We start from the raw sequence: 15,532 nt of genomic DNA on the forward strand, positions 1-15,532 counted from the left end.
CATCGAAGAAATAGAGTCGATCGACTCAATGCAGATTGATGAGGACCCCAGCTGGCAAGACCTCATCATCGACTACTTAGTGAATGGAAACACCTTAGCGGATGAGTCCGAAGCTAGGAAGGTCCAGTGAAGGCCGCGAGATACTATATGCACGGCAACAAGCTCATCCGTAGATCATACTCCGGCCCTCATCTCACCTCGCATAAAGTACCCTCAAACACTTGAAGTCCTCTGCAAAATTCACGGACGGCGAGTGTGGCAACCACTTAGGCGGGTCACTCGCCGAAAACTACGAGCGTAGGCTATTTACGGCCTACCATGCGCCACGACTCCGCGAATATGTCAAAAAATGTGATCGTTGCCAGCGATACAAGCGATCCCTAATCTACCCCGAAGTTTATCATCCGCATAAACAGTCCATGGCCATTCATGCAATGGGCCATCGACTTAGTGGGTCCCTTGCCACCGGCGCCCGCCAAGAAAGAAATGATGATCGTCGCCACCGACTACTTTACTAAATGGATCGAGGCCGAAGCTCTATCCTCTACTAAAGAAGCCGATGTGGAGCGATTCGTCTGGAGAAATATCATCTGCGGTTGGCTGCCCCAATCGTTGGTCATGACAATGGCTCACTGATTCATTGGCAGCGGATCACGCCTTCTTTGCGAAATACAAGATCAAGCAACACCTGTCCACTCCAAGGTATCCACAAGGAAATGGGCAGGCCGAGGCTTCCAACAAAGTCATATTAGACTGCAAGAAGAAAAGGCTAGAAGGCGCCGAAAGGAAATGGGTGGGCGAACTCCCGGAGTACTATGGGCTTATCGCACTACCAAGCGGAGGTCGACCAAGCGAAACCCCATTTTCCCTTGCTTATGGGAACTGAAGCGATCATTCCTCCTCACGTCAATGTCCCCTCTATAGGCATTGAAGTCGGCAGTATAGAGAAGAACTCCGAGCAGATGAGACTCAACCTTGACTTACTTGAAGGCGGCGCGAGAAGGCCATTATCGAGTCGCCTCCTATCAGCAGCGGTTGAAGTCCTACTCGGACGAAAGAGCTAAGATCGAACGATTTCAACTTTGGCGACCTTGTGCTAAGAAAGGCCTTCATCACTGCACAAAGACAAGGGTCTAAGAAAATGAAACCCAATTGGGAAGGCTCTAATGTGATCAGCCGGTCGGGGGCAGAGGAAGTTACACGCTAGACACTATGGATGGGAAGGAAATACCACGGCAGCGACGGGCGTCGCCGAGAGGCGCGGCCCATAAAAAGCGTCCTAAGGGAGGCGCGAGTGCGCCAGAATTTCCTAAGGGAGGTATCAGGTTCCTATCCGTTCCTTAAGGCGAGATAGTCATATAGTTGCCCATAAGGAGCGTCGCCGGGAGACGCAGCGGCGACTAAAGCGTCCGTTGGAGGCGAGCCCACTAAAAAGCGTCCTAAGGAGGCGCAGTGCGCCAGAATTTCTTAAAGGAGGTCTCCATGCCTCTGCGAAATATCGAGGTTCCTATCCGTTTCTTAAGGGAGGCGAGGATAGTCACAGTTTCCATAAGCGGCGTCCTTCGGAGGCGCGAGGCGGCGGCTAAGCCATCTAAGGATATGAAGAACACGCCGGAGCCCCTTAAGGGGGCCCGACATTCGCCAACTTCCTAAGAGCCATCCTAAGAGATATCACGAGAACACGTCGAAGTCCTTCAAGAGGAACCACTGACACTCATGAATCTCCAAAAGGAGATGTGCAATCAAGACACTAGCTGGTTACTCAAGCAGTTCACAAGACAATATGCAAATTGAAGTTGAAAAATAAAGACTGAGATTTTCATAGCAAAGCGACCAACCGGCCAAGTTCAAACAAAAGAAGATGGTCAAACAAGACCAATTATTCAAACGAAAGCGGACTACAAAAGCTGAAAAGAAATAAAGGAGTCTTCGTCTACTCGAAACACCGGGGAGATCCACGATCTACACCTCTTCGTCACTTTGATCACCACGCTTTGGCCCAGCTCCACATGGTTGATCTATGGCGTCGCCACCACCTCATCTGCATCCTCCTGCTCCATCTTCCTCGATTCGCCTCTTTAGCCACGCTCGTCGGCTCCTTGGTATTCGGCGTTAGCCTCCTCACTTTCGCGGGGCAAGTCGGATAGAGCATCTCGATGTCTTCATCTACTCAGAGGCGCGTGAGAGATCACGATCTGCAGCCACTTGACGTCATGCGATCAGCCACACTCTCAGCTCCACACTGCTGATCCTCCACGTCTGCCCCCACCTCCTTTTTGAAGGAGAAGAAATGTTGTTTCCTTTTGTTTTTCCAAGGAAAGACTTGGGAAAGTACCAAGATCGCCAGCCTGACGGATTTGATGAACCAGCTCAGCACAAGTGGATGGACTTGACAGAAAGTTCATCTTGAGCAAATTAGACACGCCTGCATCCTCTGCAAGGGTGGACTTATCCACCTTGGGATCAGCTGCTGACGTTGCAGAAGAGCCCTTCGCCTGGCAAATGACTCTCTTGCTTTCTTAGCCTCTGTCAACCTCACTTCCAAAGGAATTGGCGACGATGAATCCACTTCATGCTTGACTGCTCGTGACTCAACAGTTGAAACATGATGGTTGGATGGATGAAGCCCCGGATCGACTTCCAATCTTCGAGTGGTACAAACGACTCAAATTTCGAAAATGAGCATCCGCATCTCTTTGCCTCTCAACAAGTGAGCTAGATCGCGCCAGACTACTTTACGGAGCATATCACGATCTCCTCATCGGGCAGTAGCTCCAAGACCGGCATCGCCTCATGCTCCATTTGACTCGGCCACGAATTCTCCGCTTTTGTCACCACATGCACGAACTTGCAGCCCATCTTTGGACCACCTCCTTGCTGCCAAAAATCACAAAAAAAATATATATGTGCATATATATTTTCACTAGCTCGACTTACTTTGGACGCACGGCAATTCCTCTCTTCAACAAAGCAGTACAAATTCTCTAAGATCTTTCTCAAGCTAGAAGGTAGAGAAGTTAAGTTTGTGATGTGAGAAAGAGTGAAGAAAAGCCCTGTATTTATACAAGTTGGACAACCCGGGTCAAGAAGGAATCTCAAGCTCTTTCCTACTGGGAATCCAACTCCAACAACAGTCAGAAGCCTACACCAATTAAGAATCCGATCGCAAAAGGAGTCCAACTCACAGAAGAAAGCCCGGACTCAGTTGGAGAGCCCGAAAAAAATAATTTCATCTCCTACATGCCACACAAGTGTCACGCAGAAGCTGGGGGGCATTTGTGGGAGCAGATATTTTCGTCTCCAATCACAAAGCACGCCACGTGGAAAAGAAGATTATCTCTTTAATTAATTAATTGAACCAGGTTTATCTGGCCAATTAATTAATTAGGATAAATATCTTAATTAAATGATATTATCTTTATGTAATACGATAATATCATTAATTAAGATATTATCCTAATAAAGAGAAGATAATGTCATTATCTCAGATATTATCTCCATAAAAAGAGATAATATCATTTAATTAAGATATTATCTCCATAAAAAGAGATAATATCATTAAATCAGATATTATCTCAGTCCGACTCGATCCCTACGAATTTGGGTAGAGAATAAACTCAGCATATTCTCTACGAAACCCTAGCCCCGAGGCTCCTATAAATAGATGACTTCATTCATCATTCAAGGTACATCTAAACCTACTCCTTATACCCGAGAAAAATACCCGAAGCTCTTTCTCCCTCTCCACTCTCCATATATTTTCTCCACACGGCTCCGGCCACCACACACGGCTCCGGCCGCCCGGTTCACACCCTACATAAACACTACTCCGTACCCTTTGCTTAGCTATTGTTTTTCTATAAACACTCGAACTAACTTAGGCATCGGAGGGCCTTTGGCCAACACCCCCCGGGTGTGGTCTATTTACTCCAATCTGTTTTACAGGAATCGAGGAAGAGAGAGAAGGAAGATCAAAGGTTGAAGGATCTAGAAGCGAATATTCTCCTGTGAGATTATTTGCACAAACATATAGGGCGGAAAGATAGTTGGCCAGCTTTTGTTTTCTACCAAACCTTGTTTAAGGTCTTCTAAATGCTTAGCCAACACTGCATCTATTCTCTCTTCTGTAAGGCTCTCGGCATCACTTAGTACCTCTTTAGCCCATCCATTTGGAAAATTCTGAAGCAACATAAAAAACAGGAGAGTCTTTTGAGTTGATTTCAAAACAGGAACATAAAACATTAAACCAGTAGACTTCATTAAGAATAGAATACACAAATTAAGAGTTAATGCATTTCAAGCAGACCCATTTATGAAAGAACAGATTAGGACAAAGATTGTAGAATTCTTTGTCCAAGGCAAATAAGTTACTGAAATATTTAGTTCTGTTTCATCAACCATATTAACAACTAATAAGTGGAAACATGATCTTGTTAGGAGAATGTAAAAACAGAAACAAAAATTTGAAGTTTTTCATACCATAAGCTTAGAAACACCGGAAGAAACATTAACGATTCTTGGTGAATCAGATAGCTGGAGGAGGGGCAAAAGTGCTTCAGTCACTCTTTTGGTACCATAGTAGTTTGTTTTCAGGCTTTCTTCTGCTAACTTGTAGTTCGGTATCGTCGGTATTTCCCCCCAACGGATTTCTTCAGGCTTCTGCATCCAGTAGAAGAAAGTTAATCCTCGTGAAAGTTTTGCATCATTACTTTCCTAACTTATAAGTCATAAGAGAATGAAATTTGTACAAGGGCGGTTGGTATTCCTAGAAAATTTCATTGCCTAAGCCCCTAACCTCACCTCAAACAAGGAAATCGTTTTCCGATTAGAAGCACAGCAACGAATGCAAAACATGAAGAACAAGAAGCAGCATCCAATTTGACTTAATGATGAAGATATATATGATATGCAACACAGAACCTTACCTTACCACTTACAGCTGATCTAAAATCTTCAGGATTTACTTGGCTTCCAGCAATTGCTGCATTGTTCACCTACACAGTACAACAGTTCCAAATATATCATCTTTTTATGTCTATCTCAACTTAAAATATAAATCAAAGCAAGTATCATCATTATGTAATTAGATATTTATATGAAAAAAATAGCAATAAATATTATGCTTTATTGCTATAAGAAGTAACAAATCAACTTAAATTTCAAGATATACCAAGATATCAAGTTTCCCAAATTGGGTTTTGACAAAATCTGCCAAGGAAGTAATGCTAGAAGGATCTGTAACATCAAGCTGATGGAAAACCACAAGGTCAGAGAGGCCAAACTCTTTCAATTTATCAACAGCTTCAAGACCTCTCTTCTCATCTCTAGCAGTTAACACCACAGTGACCCCATGTGAAGCCAACTGCTTAACTGTGCCAAATCCAATCCCTTTATTAGCCCCTGTGACAACTGCATACCTGAAAAAAGAAAAAAAGAAACCCAATTTTGAAAGATAATAAGAAATCTTTCCAAAAAAAAAAAATGTACATAGAAGAACCAGGCACTACCTCTTTGTTGTTTCTGCCATAGTTATTTGTGGCTTATTTCTAGGCCTCAGACAGAGAACCATCATTTATACTTGATATTTTACTTGGTGCTCACGCTCAAAGTCATATTGGTCAATGCAATGTGGTCATATCTCAGTTAGTCTTTGAGTTTCTTTTTGCTTTTGACATTTGAAGTTTCAAGTTTCACCCATTCGTTTTGGTTTAGTTTCTGGGCCTTTGGGCGTCTTTTTATTTATTTATTTTTTTTTATAATTTTTTATAATAGCTTTTGACAAAAGATAGTGTGCTTGGTTTGAAATAATACAAATGTTGAAAATGGTTTCTTTTGTACCCATAAAGTTTCCTAACCTATTTGCATATATTTCTCAGAGTACAGAACTTCCAATCTTTCCATATATCAACTTGAAATAATAAATAAAAATTCAAGCAAAATGTGTTCTCCATTTCATGAATTTAAGAAACTGCAGCGATTTCCAATTTTTTTTTTTTTATACTGCAGAATCATCATATGAGATCTCTACAGGGAAGGTGATCACTCACATGCCCTTCCCCCTTTATAACTCCCCCAATTTTGTTTGTTTGTCACATTGTACATTAACTCTGGACGATCATTATTCCCATGTTACATTGTACATATACTATAAGTATTCAAAAAGGTGTCACTCCTTGACGGAGAAAGTAGAGGTCGGTAGGACCGCCATTCGGGAGAAGCGCCGACTGTTAAGATGCCAGTATTGTGGTTTGTTTTCAGGCATTCTTGTGCTAACTCGTAGTTTGGTGGTGTTGATACTTCACGCCAGTCGATTTCTTCAGCCTTCTGCATTTAGGAAAAGACATGTAAAACCCTCTTGCAAGTTTTGCATCATTACTTTCCTACACTATAAAATAAAAAAATAAAAAAAATAAAAAATTGTATAAGTGCTAAGAATGGATATATAACTAAATATCTAAAAAAAATTTGTTCTTTCTCCTCCTGATTAATTAGTGAATAAATTCTTCCTTGAACCCCAAGGTTTATTTTTATTTCCTGTTCCTGTAAAATCTCATTGGGCTTGTAAAGTATCCGAGGTATGTGCCTTTGGGCCCCCTTTGAGACCAATAAAAGAGGCAAGTTTGGGCCCTTAGCTGTACGGTTAACAATCTCAAAGAATCACTGGAACTTACTTGCAAGTAAGTCGTGTATTGATCTAAATTCTAATCTCAAAGAAACATGTGCTCCATAAAAGTTTCTCTACTAAGAGGAATGTGGTTAACAATGTATGCAACTAATTTTGTTCCAATTTCTAAAAGCTAGGTTTGAGAACCAACCCAATTCGGCAGAGCTTTCCATTCATGAATCAAAAGGAGAAGAGTTGGTGGGTCGTATGGGGAATGTGAAACTGCAATCAATGAGAGAACTCCAAGAGGCCTCAAATGTCACAGGCTTTGCTCTTTTATATGCCAAAAACCAAGTCGCAGGCTTGCCTAGCCCCATATGGCTTCTTTATGTTGTGTGTTTTGTGTATAACAAAATACCCTCACATGTGGACGTCACATGTTCAATTTTAACGAAAAAATAGATGGAATTTGTTAGAGCACCTCCACTCCAAAGGCAACGCAAGGCAAGGTTTGTCACTATTCACGTCAATAGTTGCAGCTCTTGCCTTTTTTGTTTCCAACCTAAAGGGTAAGGACAAAGGTAATTACTATTCATTTTAATTTATTTTTTATTTTTTATACTTAAACCATTGATTTTGGCGTGAGAGGTGAAGAATATGACTAGGTATTTATATATAAATTTTTGGTTTTTTTAAAATTTTTTTTTCCGTTGCTGACGTCAGCAAACACAAGCAACAACTTAGGCTTGTGGAGCTCATCAACTGCCTCGTCTTGACGTTGTGCGCTGGAGCCAATTGCTGGGCCTAAGCCCCCTCCTGCTCGGGCAAAAGAACAGAGCTGGAAGTGCTTTTAGAGGTGACACATTGTTACCCAATGCAAAGTCTAGGTGTGACATTGTCAATTTTTTTTTTTCTAGGTGGTATTTGTGCAAAAGGTTAGTTGGGCTGTCATCACTAGAAAATTTCTATTAAGCCAAGAAAACAAAATTGTTGATGCAATAAGTCTCAAATTATTGATCTTCTTCTTGTTTTATTCCATAGCTCTAGTAAATTCCTATTGAGCCGAGAAAACAAAATGGTTAAAGGTTAGTAGAAATTCCAAAAAGAAATTCAATTAGGCTCCTTGATCAAGGAATTAAAGAAATACATATTAAGGGCAAAGTTTTCTCCAATATATGGATATAAGCGCAGGGACACAAGAGTTTGAGAAATTGTTGTTACACCACACCAAGATATCTAAGTATGACAATTTAAAATAAAATAAAAAGAGGATCATTATTTCATGAAATTGGAAAGGGTTTGTTATGCTCAAAAGGGTGAGACTTCTTGTAAATAGAAGTAGAGGCCAGAATGGCTGCCATTTGGAACCACAGCTAACCTCACAACACTCTCAGCACCTTCATCAATGGTTAACATACCAGTATTGAAGTTCAAATCTGTTTTGACAAATCCAGGGTCCACACTATTGATGCAGATGTTTGGGTACTTCCTGGCCATCATTCTAGTGAATGCGTTCACGGCTGCTTTCGAGAGTATATAGGCAGAGACGGAAGTAGGCCAGCCTTTGGTTTCTAGAATATCTTCTTTGAAGTCTTTGAGAAACTCATTCAAAACATCATCTATTCTCTCTTCTGTAAGTTTCTCAGCATCACTTAACACCTCTTTGGCCCATTCATTTGGTATGTGCTGAAACAAACATGCATAGCAGGATAATTTTTTTGAAGTTTTCTCATTATGAGAAAATGCATATGAAAAACATTTTCATTTGAAAAGGGAAACCTCTTGACTACAGCAGGACTCAAATACAACAAGAAACAAAGGGCTCAAGAGGTGAAAATTGAAACAACAACCTGATGAGATGCCAAAAATATGAAAACTCTTCGTACCTTTAACGATCCCATGCCGGAAGAAAGACTGACAACTCTTGGTGAATCAGATAGCTGAAGGAGAGGAAGGAGTGCTTTGGTCATTTTCTTGGCACCATAGTAGTTTGTTTTCACACATACTTCAGCTAACTCATACGTTTGAGTCATTATTTCACTCCAATTGACTCCGACACCATCCTGCATCAAAGAAAATAAAGACTGCATTTATCTAGTGCATTTTTCAAATTAAATATTTGTATTTGAAATTTTATATATGAGAAGTTTTAATCAAATCCACATATAATTTGGAATCTTTAAGATGCTAAAGGAAAACTTACCTTACCAATACCTGCAGCTGCAGCAGCTCTCATAGCTTCAGGGTCTACAGTGGTTCCACTAACCCCTGCATTATTTACCTATAGATTACCAGTAAGTAACATAGTGGAAAGTCAATGTACTTTTCATAGTTATATGAATTTTTTTTAACATGAGCATGAACAGAGAGATAGAGAAGTTGATCATATACGGTTTCTTATCATACCAAGATATCTAGTTTCCCAAATTGGGTTTTGACAAAATCTGCAAGGGAAGCAATGCTAGCAGTGTTTGTTACATCAAGTTGATGAAAAACGACCAGGTCAGAGAGGCCACACTCTTTCAATTTTTCAATAGCTTCAAGACCCATTTTGTCATCTAAAGCAGTTAACACCACCATGATCCCATTTGAAGCCAACTTCCTAACTGTTCCAAATCCAATCCCCTGATTTGAACCTGTAACAACTGCATACCTGAAATAAAAAGAAAAGAGAAAAGGAAAAATGGTATTAAAATTTACTGAAATATGGGTTGTTGTGGCCAAGGAGTCTGATACAAGTGAAGCTTAAAAACATCATGGAAGCAGCAGGTAGTACTTCTTCGCTACTTCTGCCATTGTTGATGGGATTCCAGATTTGATTTCTCATTTCTGAATGACCATATAACATGGGCTTTGTTTCTATAGTAATTTTTATTCTCATCATATTTTTAAAAATATTCAAGTCCTGGTCTTTGATTGCTCTGTATTGTTTGTAGCTACGTTCTTTTGTAGATGCTCTCTTCTTTTTTGACTAAACAAATCAAGGTTGATCCAACAAATGAAACAAATTAGCAATAGTATTATAATGCAATTTGAATCCAATATCAAATTTCTCCTTCCTTTTAGAAACAAGTGCCAAATTTATTATTATGTTAGTGAAGGATCCACTGACAATATGTACTAAAATAAAAATAGGAAACGATATATGTATTTAAAAAAATAGTCTCACTCACAAGCAAAAGAAACATATAGTTGTAGCATCACCCAGCTAACCAACAAATTAAAGTGGAGAATATCGAAGAGCTTAAGCCGCTACAATTAGGCCAATAATTTATATCAAGTTGATGGCCTACTTTGGTCCCATTACACATGAGTAATGCATATGTTTTGAGGAACAAGCATGTGCGGTTAGCAGATTAGCACTTAGGAATACTTTAGAGAATATATTTCCTTGTATGAAATAAATTACACAAAGTCCCTATTTATACAAATATAGGAAGTCTACTTAAGGTTGGAAATAATATAGACATGAATACCATCCGATTTACAACAAGAAAGCTAATTGCTAGCAGGAGATTATGAAGCTGACTTCCGTGTGTGCTAGGAAAAGAAAGCCCCCCCCCCCTTCCCCCTTACACAAACTGGATGCAGTATGCACAAGTTTGGAAGACATATGTTGATGACGTGGTTTGTGAAGGGCTTTTGTAAACAGGTCCGCAAGTTGATCAACGGAAGGAACAAAGAAAACTTTCACGGACAAAGTGGTAGTCCAACTCAATGTGACGTGTGTGGGCATGGAAAATTGGGTTGGCAGCCATGTAAGTGGTGCTGAGATTGTCACAATAGAGTAGGATGGGGAACTGAAGACACACACCCAATTCATGAAGAAGGGAGCAAAGCGAAGTGATTTCGGCACAAGCATGAGAAAGGGCACGATATTCCGATTTTGAACTATAGCGGGAGATAGTGGGTTGTTTCTTGGAACACTAGGAGATGAGGTTGGTTCCAAGAGTAATCACATTGCCAGTGGTTGACCGATGAGAATCAGGGTACCCAACCTAGTTAGCATTGGAGTAGGCGGAGAGACGAGCTACGGCAGTTTGGGGAGTGAAGGTGAGGCTGAGATCAATAGTGCCCTTGATGTACCGAAGTATTCATTTGGTGGCAACAAGGTGAGAGATACGAGGAGCACTCATGAACTGAGCAACAATGTTGACAGCAAAAGATATGTTCAGGCGAGTAAGAGTGAGACATTGTAAACTACCAACAAGCTTGCAATACTCGGTTGGGTTGGAGATGAGAACACCATCAGAGATAGAGAGGACAACCTTGGCAGCCAATGGGGTAGATGCAAGTTTGGAGTTGAGAAGATTGGCTTTCTGTAAAAGATCATGTGCATATTTGAGTTGATTGATGGGGAGAGTACCGTCCTTATGAAGAACTTGTAAACCCAAGAAATAGCTGAGCGGACCAAGGTCTTTGATGTCAAAGTAGCCACCTGAAAGAGAAATGAATTGTTGGGGATGGGTGAAATCATTGTCAGTTACCACGATGTCGTCGACATATAGAAGAAGAAAGATTGTATGGGAGGCTTGTTGAAAAATAATAATGAAGTCTCAGCTTGGCTTTGTGAAAAACCCATATAGAGAGAGAGAGAAAGGGAAGGTATTGATGCGATGGAACTAAGCACGAGGTGCTTGTTTGAGGCCATATAGTGCTTTGTGGAGCTTGAATACAAGTCTCTCACTAAAAATCAGAAATTTATACTCCACTAAATAAAGATGGAATCAAAAACTGCAAATAACCAAAGTAAACATGGCCTAACTGCAGATGCCATAACTAAATCTTTTTATGCTTCTCACTGACGACGCCCCAAACCACATGAACACGACCCGGTGCAATGTCATTCACATAGTAATACCCCCCCTTTTTAGTACCATGACCAATGATCTCCCTAGTATGAACATCTTGAAGCAAACAAAAGGAGGAGAACATGAGCACGCAGCAATCTAATTGTTCAGTAACTTGCCCAACATATAATAAATTATGGGACAAAGTAGGAACAACCAAAAATAATTCTACCAAATATGTTTCCATGGTTTTTATCAACCATCCTTTAACAACGGAGTCCTCAATACATCGCGAATCAAAGCCCGGAGCGTCCTCCTCCTCTTCAGCCACCTTCCCTATCAGATAACCTCTTTTTCCTTGGCCTAGCACATGAAGTAACATCATCTTTGACCAAGAGCTATAGTTCTTTCCATTCAACTGTATGGTGAACGGGGTAGCATAATTATCATTGGGAACTGTAACAATTGGTTGTGGCATGTCAAGAGTTTTGCGTGTCTCTGAAGCACTAGATTTGGCAATAGTGCTTAGGGTGTCTAGGATATCTTCGAAAACCATGGAGGACAAAGAACAAGTTTGGATATATTTGCTGTTTTAGAAGTTTATTGCCACACTAGGTTTGTGACGAATTAGGTTTGGCCACTATTTTGCAGCAGCTGGTTTCGTTTGTTTTTTTTTTTTTTAATTGATGCCGACGATAGATGTTGCCTATTGGCTAGTTTTTGTGTTTTGTTTTGAGAGACCGGTGTTAGCTGGCTCTGATACCATCTTAAACTAAAACACAGGATTGAATGAATGTGAATTATATTTCATATTTCTCCATAAGGATGATATATGTACAAGTACAAGTTGACTTTTCCTATAAGAAAGTAATTAGCTAACTACAAAGAATCCTAACTAGGTAACTACTCTAATTAGGTAAGTGAATCACACTAGGAAATCAAGGCTCACACCAACAAAATCTTCCCTCTTTTGGCAACAACAACAAAAAAAAAAAAAAAAAAAAGGAAAAAAAGAAAGAAAAAGGATTACCTTCACAAGTAATACTGAGATGCGTAAGCAGTGTAAGAATTTGACTATGTTACAAATAAGCATTCTTGGAGATCTTTTAAGACCCCTACAACTTTAACTAATAACTACGATAGGAAAACATTAGGCCAAAAAAAAATCAGGTATCTATAATCTATCACACTTGCTTTGCTACTATCTATGCTTCAAAATGCAGTATTCCACTAACAAATCGTGCAGGAACAATCTTTGGCATCGCTTCAAGTGTCCCAAATCATCACAACAGCTATTACCCCGACACCCAACAAAACTGCCAAAAACTTGTAATGGGGTTTGTCGATGGAAACTGCTTTGTCGGGTTTATAACCTTTAGCCAATAGATGGTTTACTGCTACATAGATGAACACTCCACATGCTACACCCATTGAAATCGCAAATATCCAATCTGCCACAGCTCCTTGGGTTGTCGCATCTATTAGGATTCCGATGGCCACACCGATAGGACTTGATATAGCGAATGCAAAAGCATAGGCAGCACACGATAAGAAGGGACGGTTAGGCATCATTCGAAGGAGAGCAATGCCCATGGCAATGGCTGCAAATACCTTGTGCAGAGAAATTGTCCATAAGGCTTTCCAAGCATTGGCTTTACTGTCAGCGACTCCAATTGCAATGCCCTCAAAGACAGAGTGGAAACACAATGCTACAATCAACAAGATGCTATCCCCAAGTGAGCTAACATTTGCAACAGCCACGTTCGCGAAGTGGTTATGGCTCTGTCAGGGCAAACAAAAACAAGTATCCAGTTAGTCTCAGAACCACCACCAAGTAAATGCCCTATACATATGGAGATCCTGATACAACCAGTAGATATGAGAATTCGATAACTATATATGTCTCACCACATTGCCATTTTGACCACCCTTTCCCTGCTCAGCACTCCCTGTAACAAAGAAAATGTGTAAATTGATTGTCATAAAAACCTTTACATTTTTTGGTAGCAGAGAAAAAAAAATCAGATAAACATGAATTTTATTTTATTTTTTTAAATTTTAATGTCGCAGAACTTAAACCTTAAGCCTAGTTTTGCTTCTTAATGTAATGTCACAACTTAGCAATGGTAAACAACTCTCAGAAAGAAAACACATACACCAGACAAAGCCAATTTATACTTTTTAGCATGTACCCAAGCTGTCAAAAGAAAAGTAAAAGAACAGAAATAAGAAATCCCACATCAAAGCCAATGAGCATTTGGTCTAAAGTCTAATAGCACCCGGTCTCCATTTTCCACTATGTTAATGTTAAGTTGTACTAGGTCGCGAGTTCAAATCTCATCGACGACAGTTAATGCTAAGTCGTAGCACGACAGTTGTTGGTTTTATTTTTTCCAAACATCAAACAGTTGTATATTCAACAAAATCCACTCAATGAACAACCAAATAGAATTCAATTCCACAGAACAAAAATCTGATAACCAAACACTTACCTCGCAGCTCAAGATCGGGAGCAGACCCAACACCTTTGTTCTTCTCAAAAACATACGAAATCACACAATCAGCAAGCATGGTGAGCAGGAACCCCCCACAAGCCAACATAAACGCAAAAGGGTACTCTTTATCAGTCAAGTCCTTGAAAGTCTCATCGGCATCACTCAGAAAGTGCATCAGAGCCGTACCCAGAAACACACCCCCAGCAAACTGCGTACCCAAAACCAAGAACCATTCAGACCACTTGAAAAAGTAAGGCGAAACTCCAGGTATGAAGGTCGCAACAAAGATTATAATCAAGCACCAAATCTTGGCCAGTATCAGAGACTTTGAACGAAGGTCTGGACCTGGCTCGATGTCGCCTGTGGCGGGTTCGGTGTTGTTTTCGTCGTCGGGGTGGCCGCTGTGGGCTAAGGCGGGGATGGTGAGGCAGAGGAGGATGAGAAAACAGAGGAGAAGTGGGCGAGGCAGAGGAGGAGGAGCCATTATTGTTGTTTTTGTTGTGGGTTTGAGAGGAAGGGAGAGAGAGGCATTGGGTTTAATGGGTTTGTTTGTGTGGTTATAAATTGGGAGGGTGGGGTTTGGTTGCTGGTGTAGTACAGAGCTTGGGGGAAAGAGAAACAGAGAGTAGTACGAAGAAGACGAAATACGAATTTTTGGGTAGAAGGTTTTGTACTACAATTTGGTTGTGACAAAGACTATGACTTTGAGAAATGGGTGGTGGTTTTTAGATTTATTTTATTTTATTTTATTTTTTGGTTCGAACATCCATCGAAGACTTTGACTTTGGAGTAGGATAAACGTAGTAGCTGTCTCTTGGCTGTATATTTGGGAGGAAAATTCCACATTCCCCCTTTAAGACACAAGTCCAGTAAATTCTAGCATAAAAAATCAAAGCAAAATATCCAAATTCCTAATGGAATCACCAAATATCTTTTATGGTCAATTATGGGAATTTACTCTTACTTTCATGACATCATTTTTCTATTGCCTCTTTACAAGTTTGAGGTGTCATTACAAAGGGTTATCGTTCGATGAATTAAGAGCATTTGTATTTGAGAATTTGAGAATTTGTATACAGACAATTACAAAAAATCTCCGATAATTCATTTTCATAAAATTAACACTAACGTTATAGTATACAAATTAAAACCCGTACGTCTCTAATGATAGTATACATACCAAGAACTTTTGAACTTGCTTAGTATTTAAGCAATATATGAACTTCTGGAAAACGTAATGGCAAATTTGTTGAAATTGATTATTATTTATGTCCTTTCAAGAGGTCAAACAAGAAACAAAGGAAAAATCGTAAATTTTATCATCAGCGGGAGGTCTATTATTAGTAGACTATCAACTAACGGGTGGGTAACTTGCCAAGTTGTGAATGTCTTGTAGTGTAAATAGACTTTTCCTTTTTTCGGTGATAAGACTTTTTGTTTTTTTGTTTTTGTGTTTTTATACAAACAATAAGACCTTCTGTTATGAGGCGGAAAACCGAGGATGGTGGCAATTGGTGGTTGGCTCAAGTGTGAGGTGCGTCCCGTTAACTTGTCTAACCATCCAAATCCAGTCTCCCTCTCCATGCATAGCAGCTTCATCCCTGACGGCAAAAGCTAATTCCCTTCCCTTTGTGAATTTTTTA

General features: G+C 40.2%; 3 protein-coding genes across 3 annotated transcripts; all 3 read right to left on the bottom strand.

The window, feature by feature from the left end:
- Positions 1 to 3,987: 3,987 nt before the first annotated feature.
- On the bottom strand, positions 3,988 to 5,614 carry LOC107880148 ((+)-neomenthol dehydrogenase-like). Its single transcript, XM_016796858.2, has 5 exons — positions 5,508 to 5,614; positions 5,171 to 5,417; positions 4,926 to 4,994; positions 4,480 to 4,659; positions 3,988 to 4,179 (listed from the first exon to the last, which is right to left on the bottom strand). Exons 1-5 carry the CDS (start codon positions 5,570 to 5,572, stop codon positions 3,988 to 3,990), a joined length of 753 nt encoding a protein of 250 aa, XP_016652344.2. The 5' UTR covers positions 5,573 to 5,614.
- Positions 5,615 to 7,764: 2,150 nt separating this feature from the next.
- On the bottom strand, positions 7,765 to 9,506 carry LOC103342754 ((+)-neomenthol dehydrogenase-like). Its single transcript, XM_089048385.1, has 5 exons — positions 9,381 to 9,506; positions 9,011 to 9,257; positions 8,808 to 8,885; positions 8,491 to 8,667; positions 7,765 to 8,290 (listed from the first exon to the last, which is right to left on the bottom strand). The coding sequence occupies exons 1-5, from the start codon at positions 9,398 to 9,400 to the stop codon at positions 7,913 to 7,915; spliced, it is 900 nt and encodes a 299-aa protein (XP_088904511.1). The 5' UTR covers positions 9,401 to 9,506; the 3' UTR covers positions 7,765 to 7,912.
- Positions 9,507 to 12,420: 2,914 nt separating this feature from the next.
- On the bottom strand, positions 12,421 to 14,587 carry LOC103342731 (zinc transporter 11-like). Its single transcript, XM_008246374.2, has 3 exons — positions 13,887 to 14,587; positions 13,303 to 13,343; positions 12,421 to 13,176 (listed from the first exon to the last, which is right to left on the bottom strand). The coding sequence occupies exons 1-3, from the start codon at positions 14,371 to 14,373 to the stop codon at positions 12,661 to 12,663; spliced, it is 1,044 nt and encodes a 347-aa protein (XP_008244596.2). The 5' UTR covers positions 14,374 to 14,587; the 3' UTR covers positions 12,421 to 12,660.
- Positions 14,588 to 15,532: the final 945 nt, after the last annotated feature.

This window comes from Prunus mume, linkage group LG3 (assembly GCF_029339155.1).
Source record: "Prunus mume cultivar Tortuosa linkage group LG3, ASM2933915v1, whole genome shotgun sequence".
Taxonomy (NCBI): Eukaryota; Viridiplantae; Streptophyta; class Magnoliopsida; order Rosales; family Rosaceae; genus Prunus; species Prunus mume.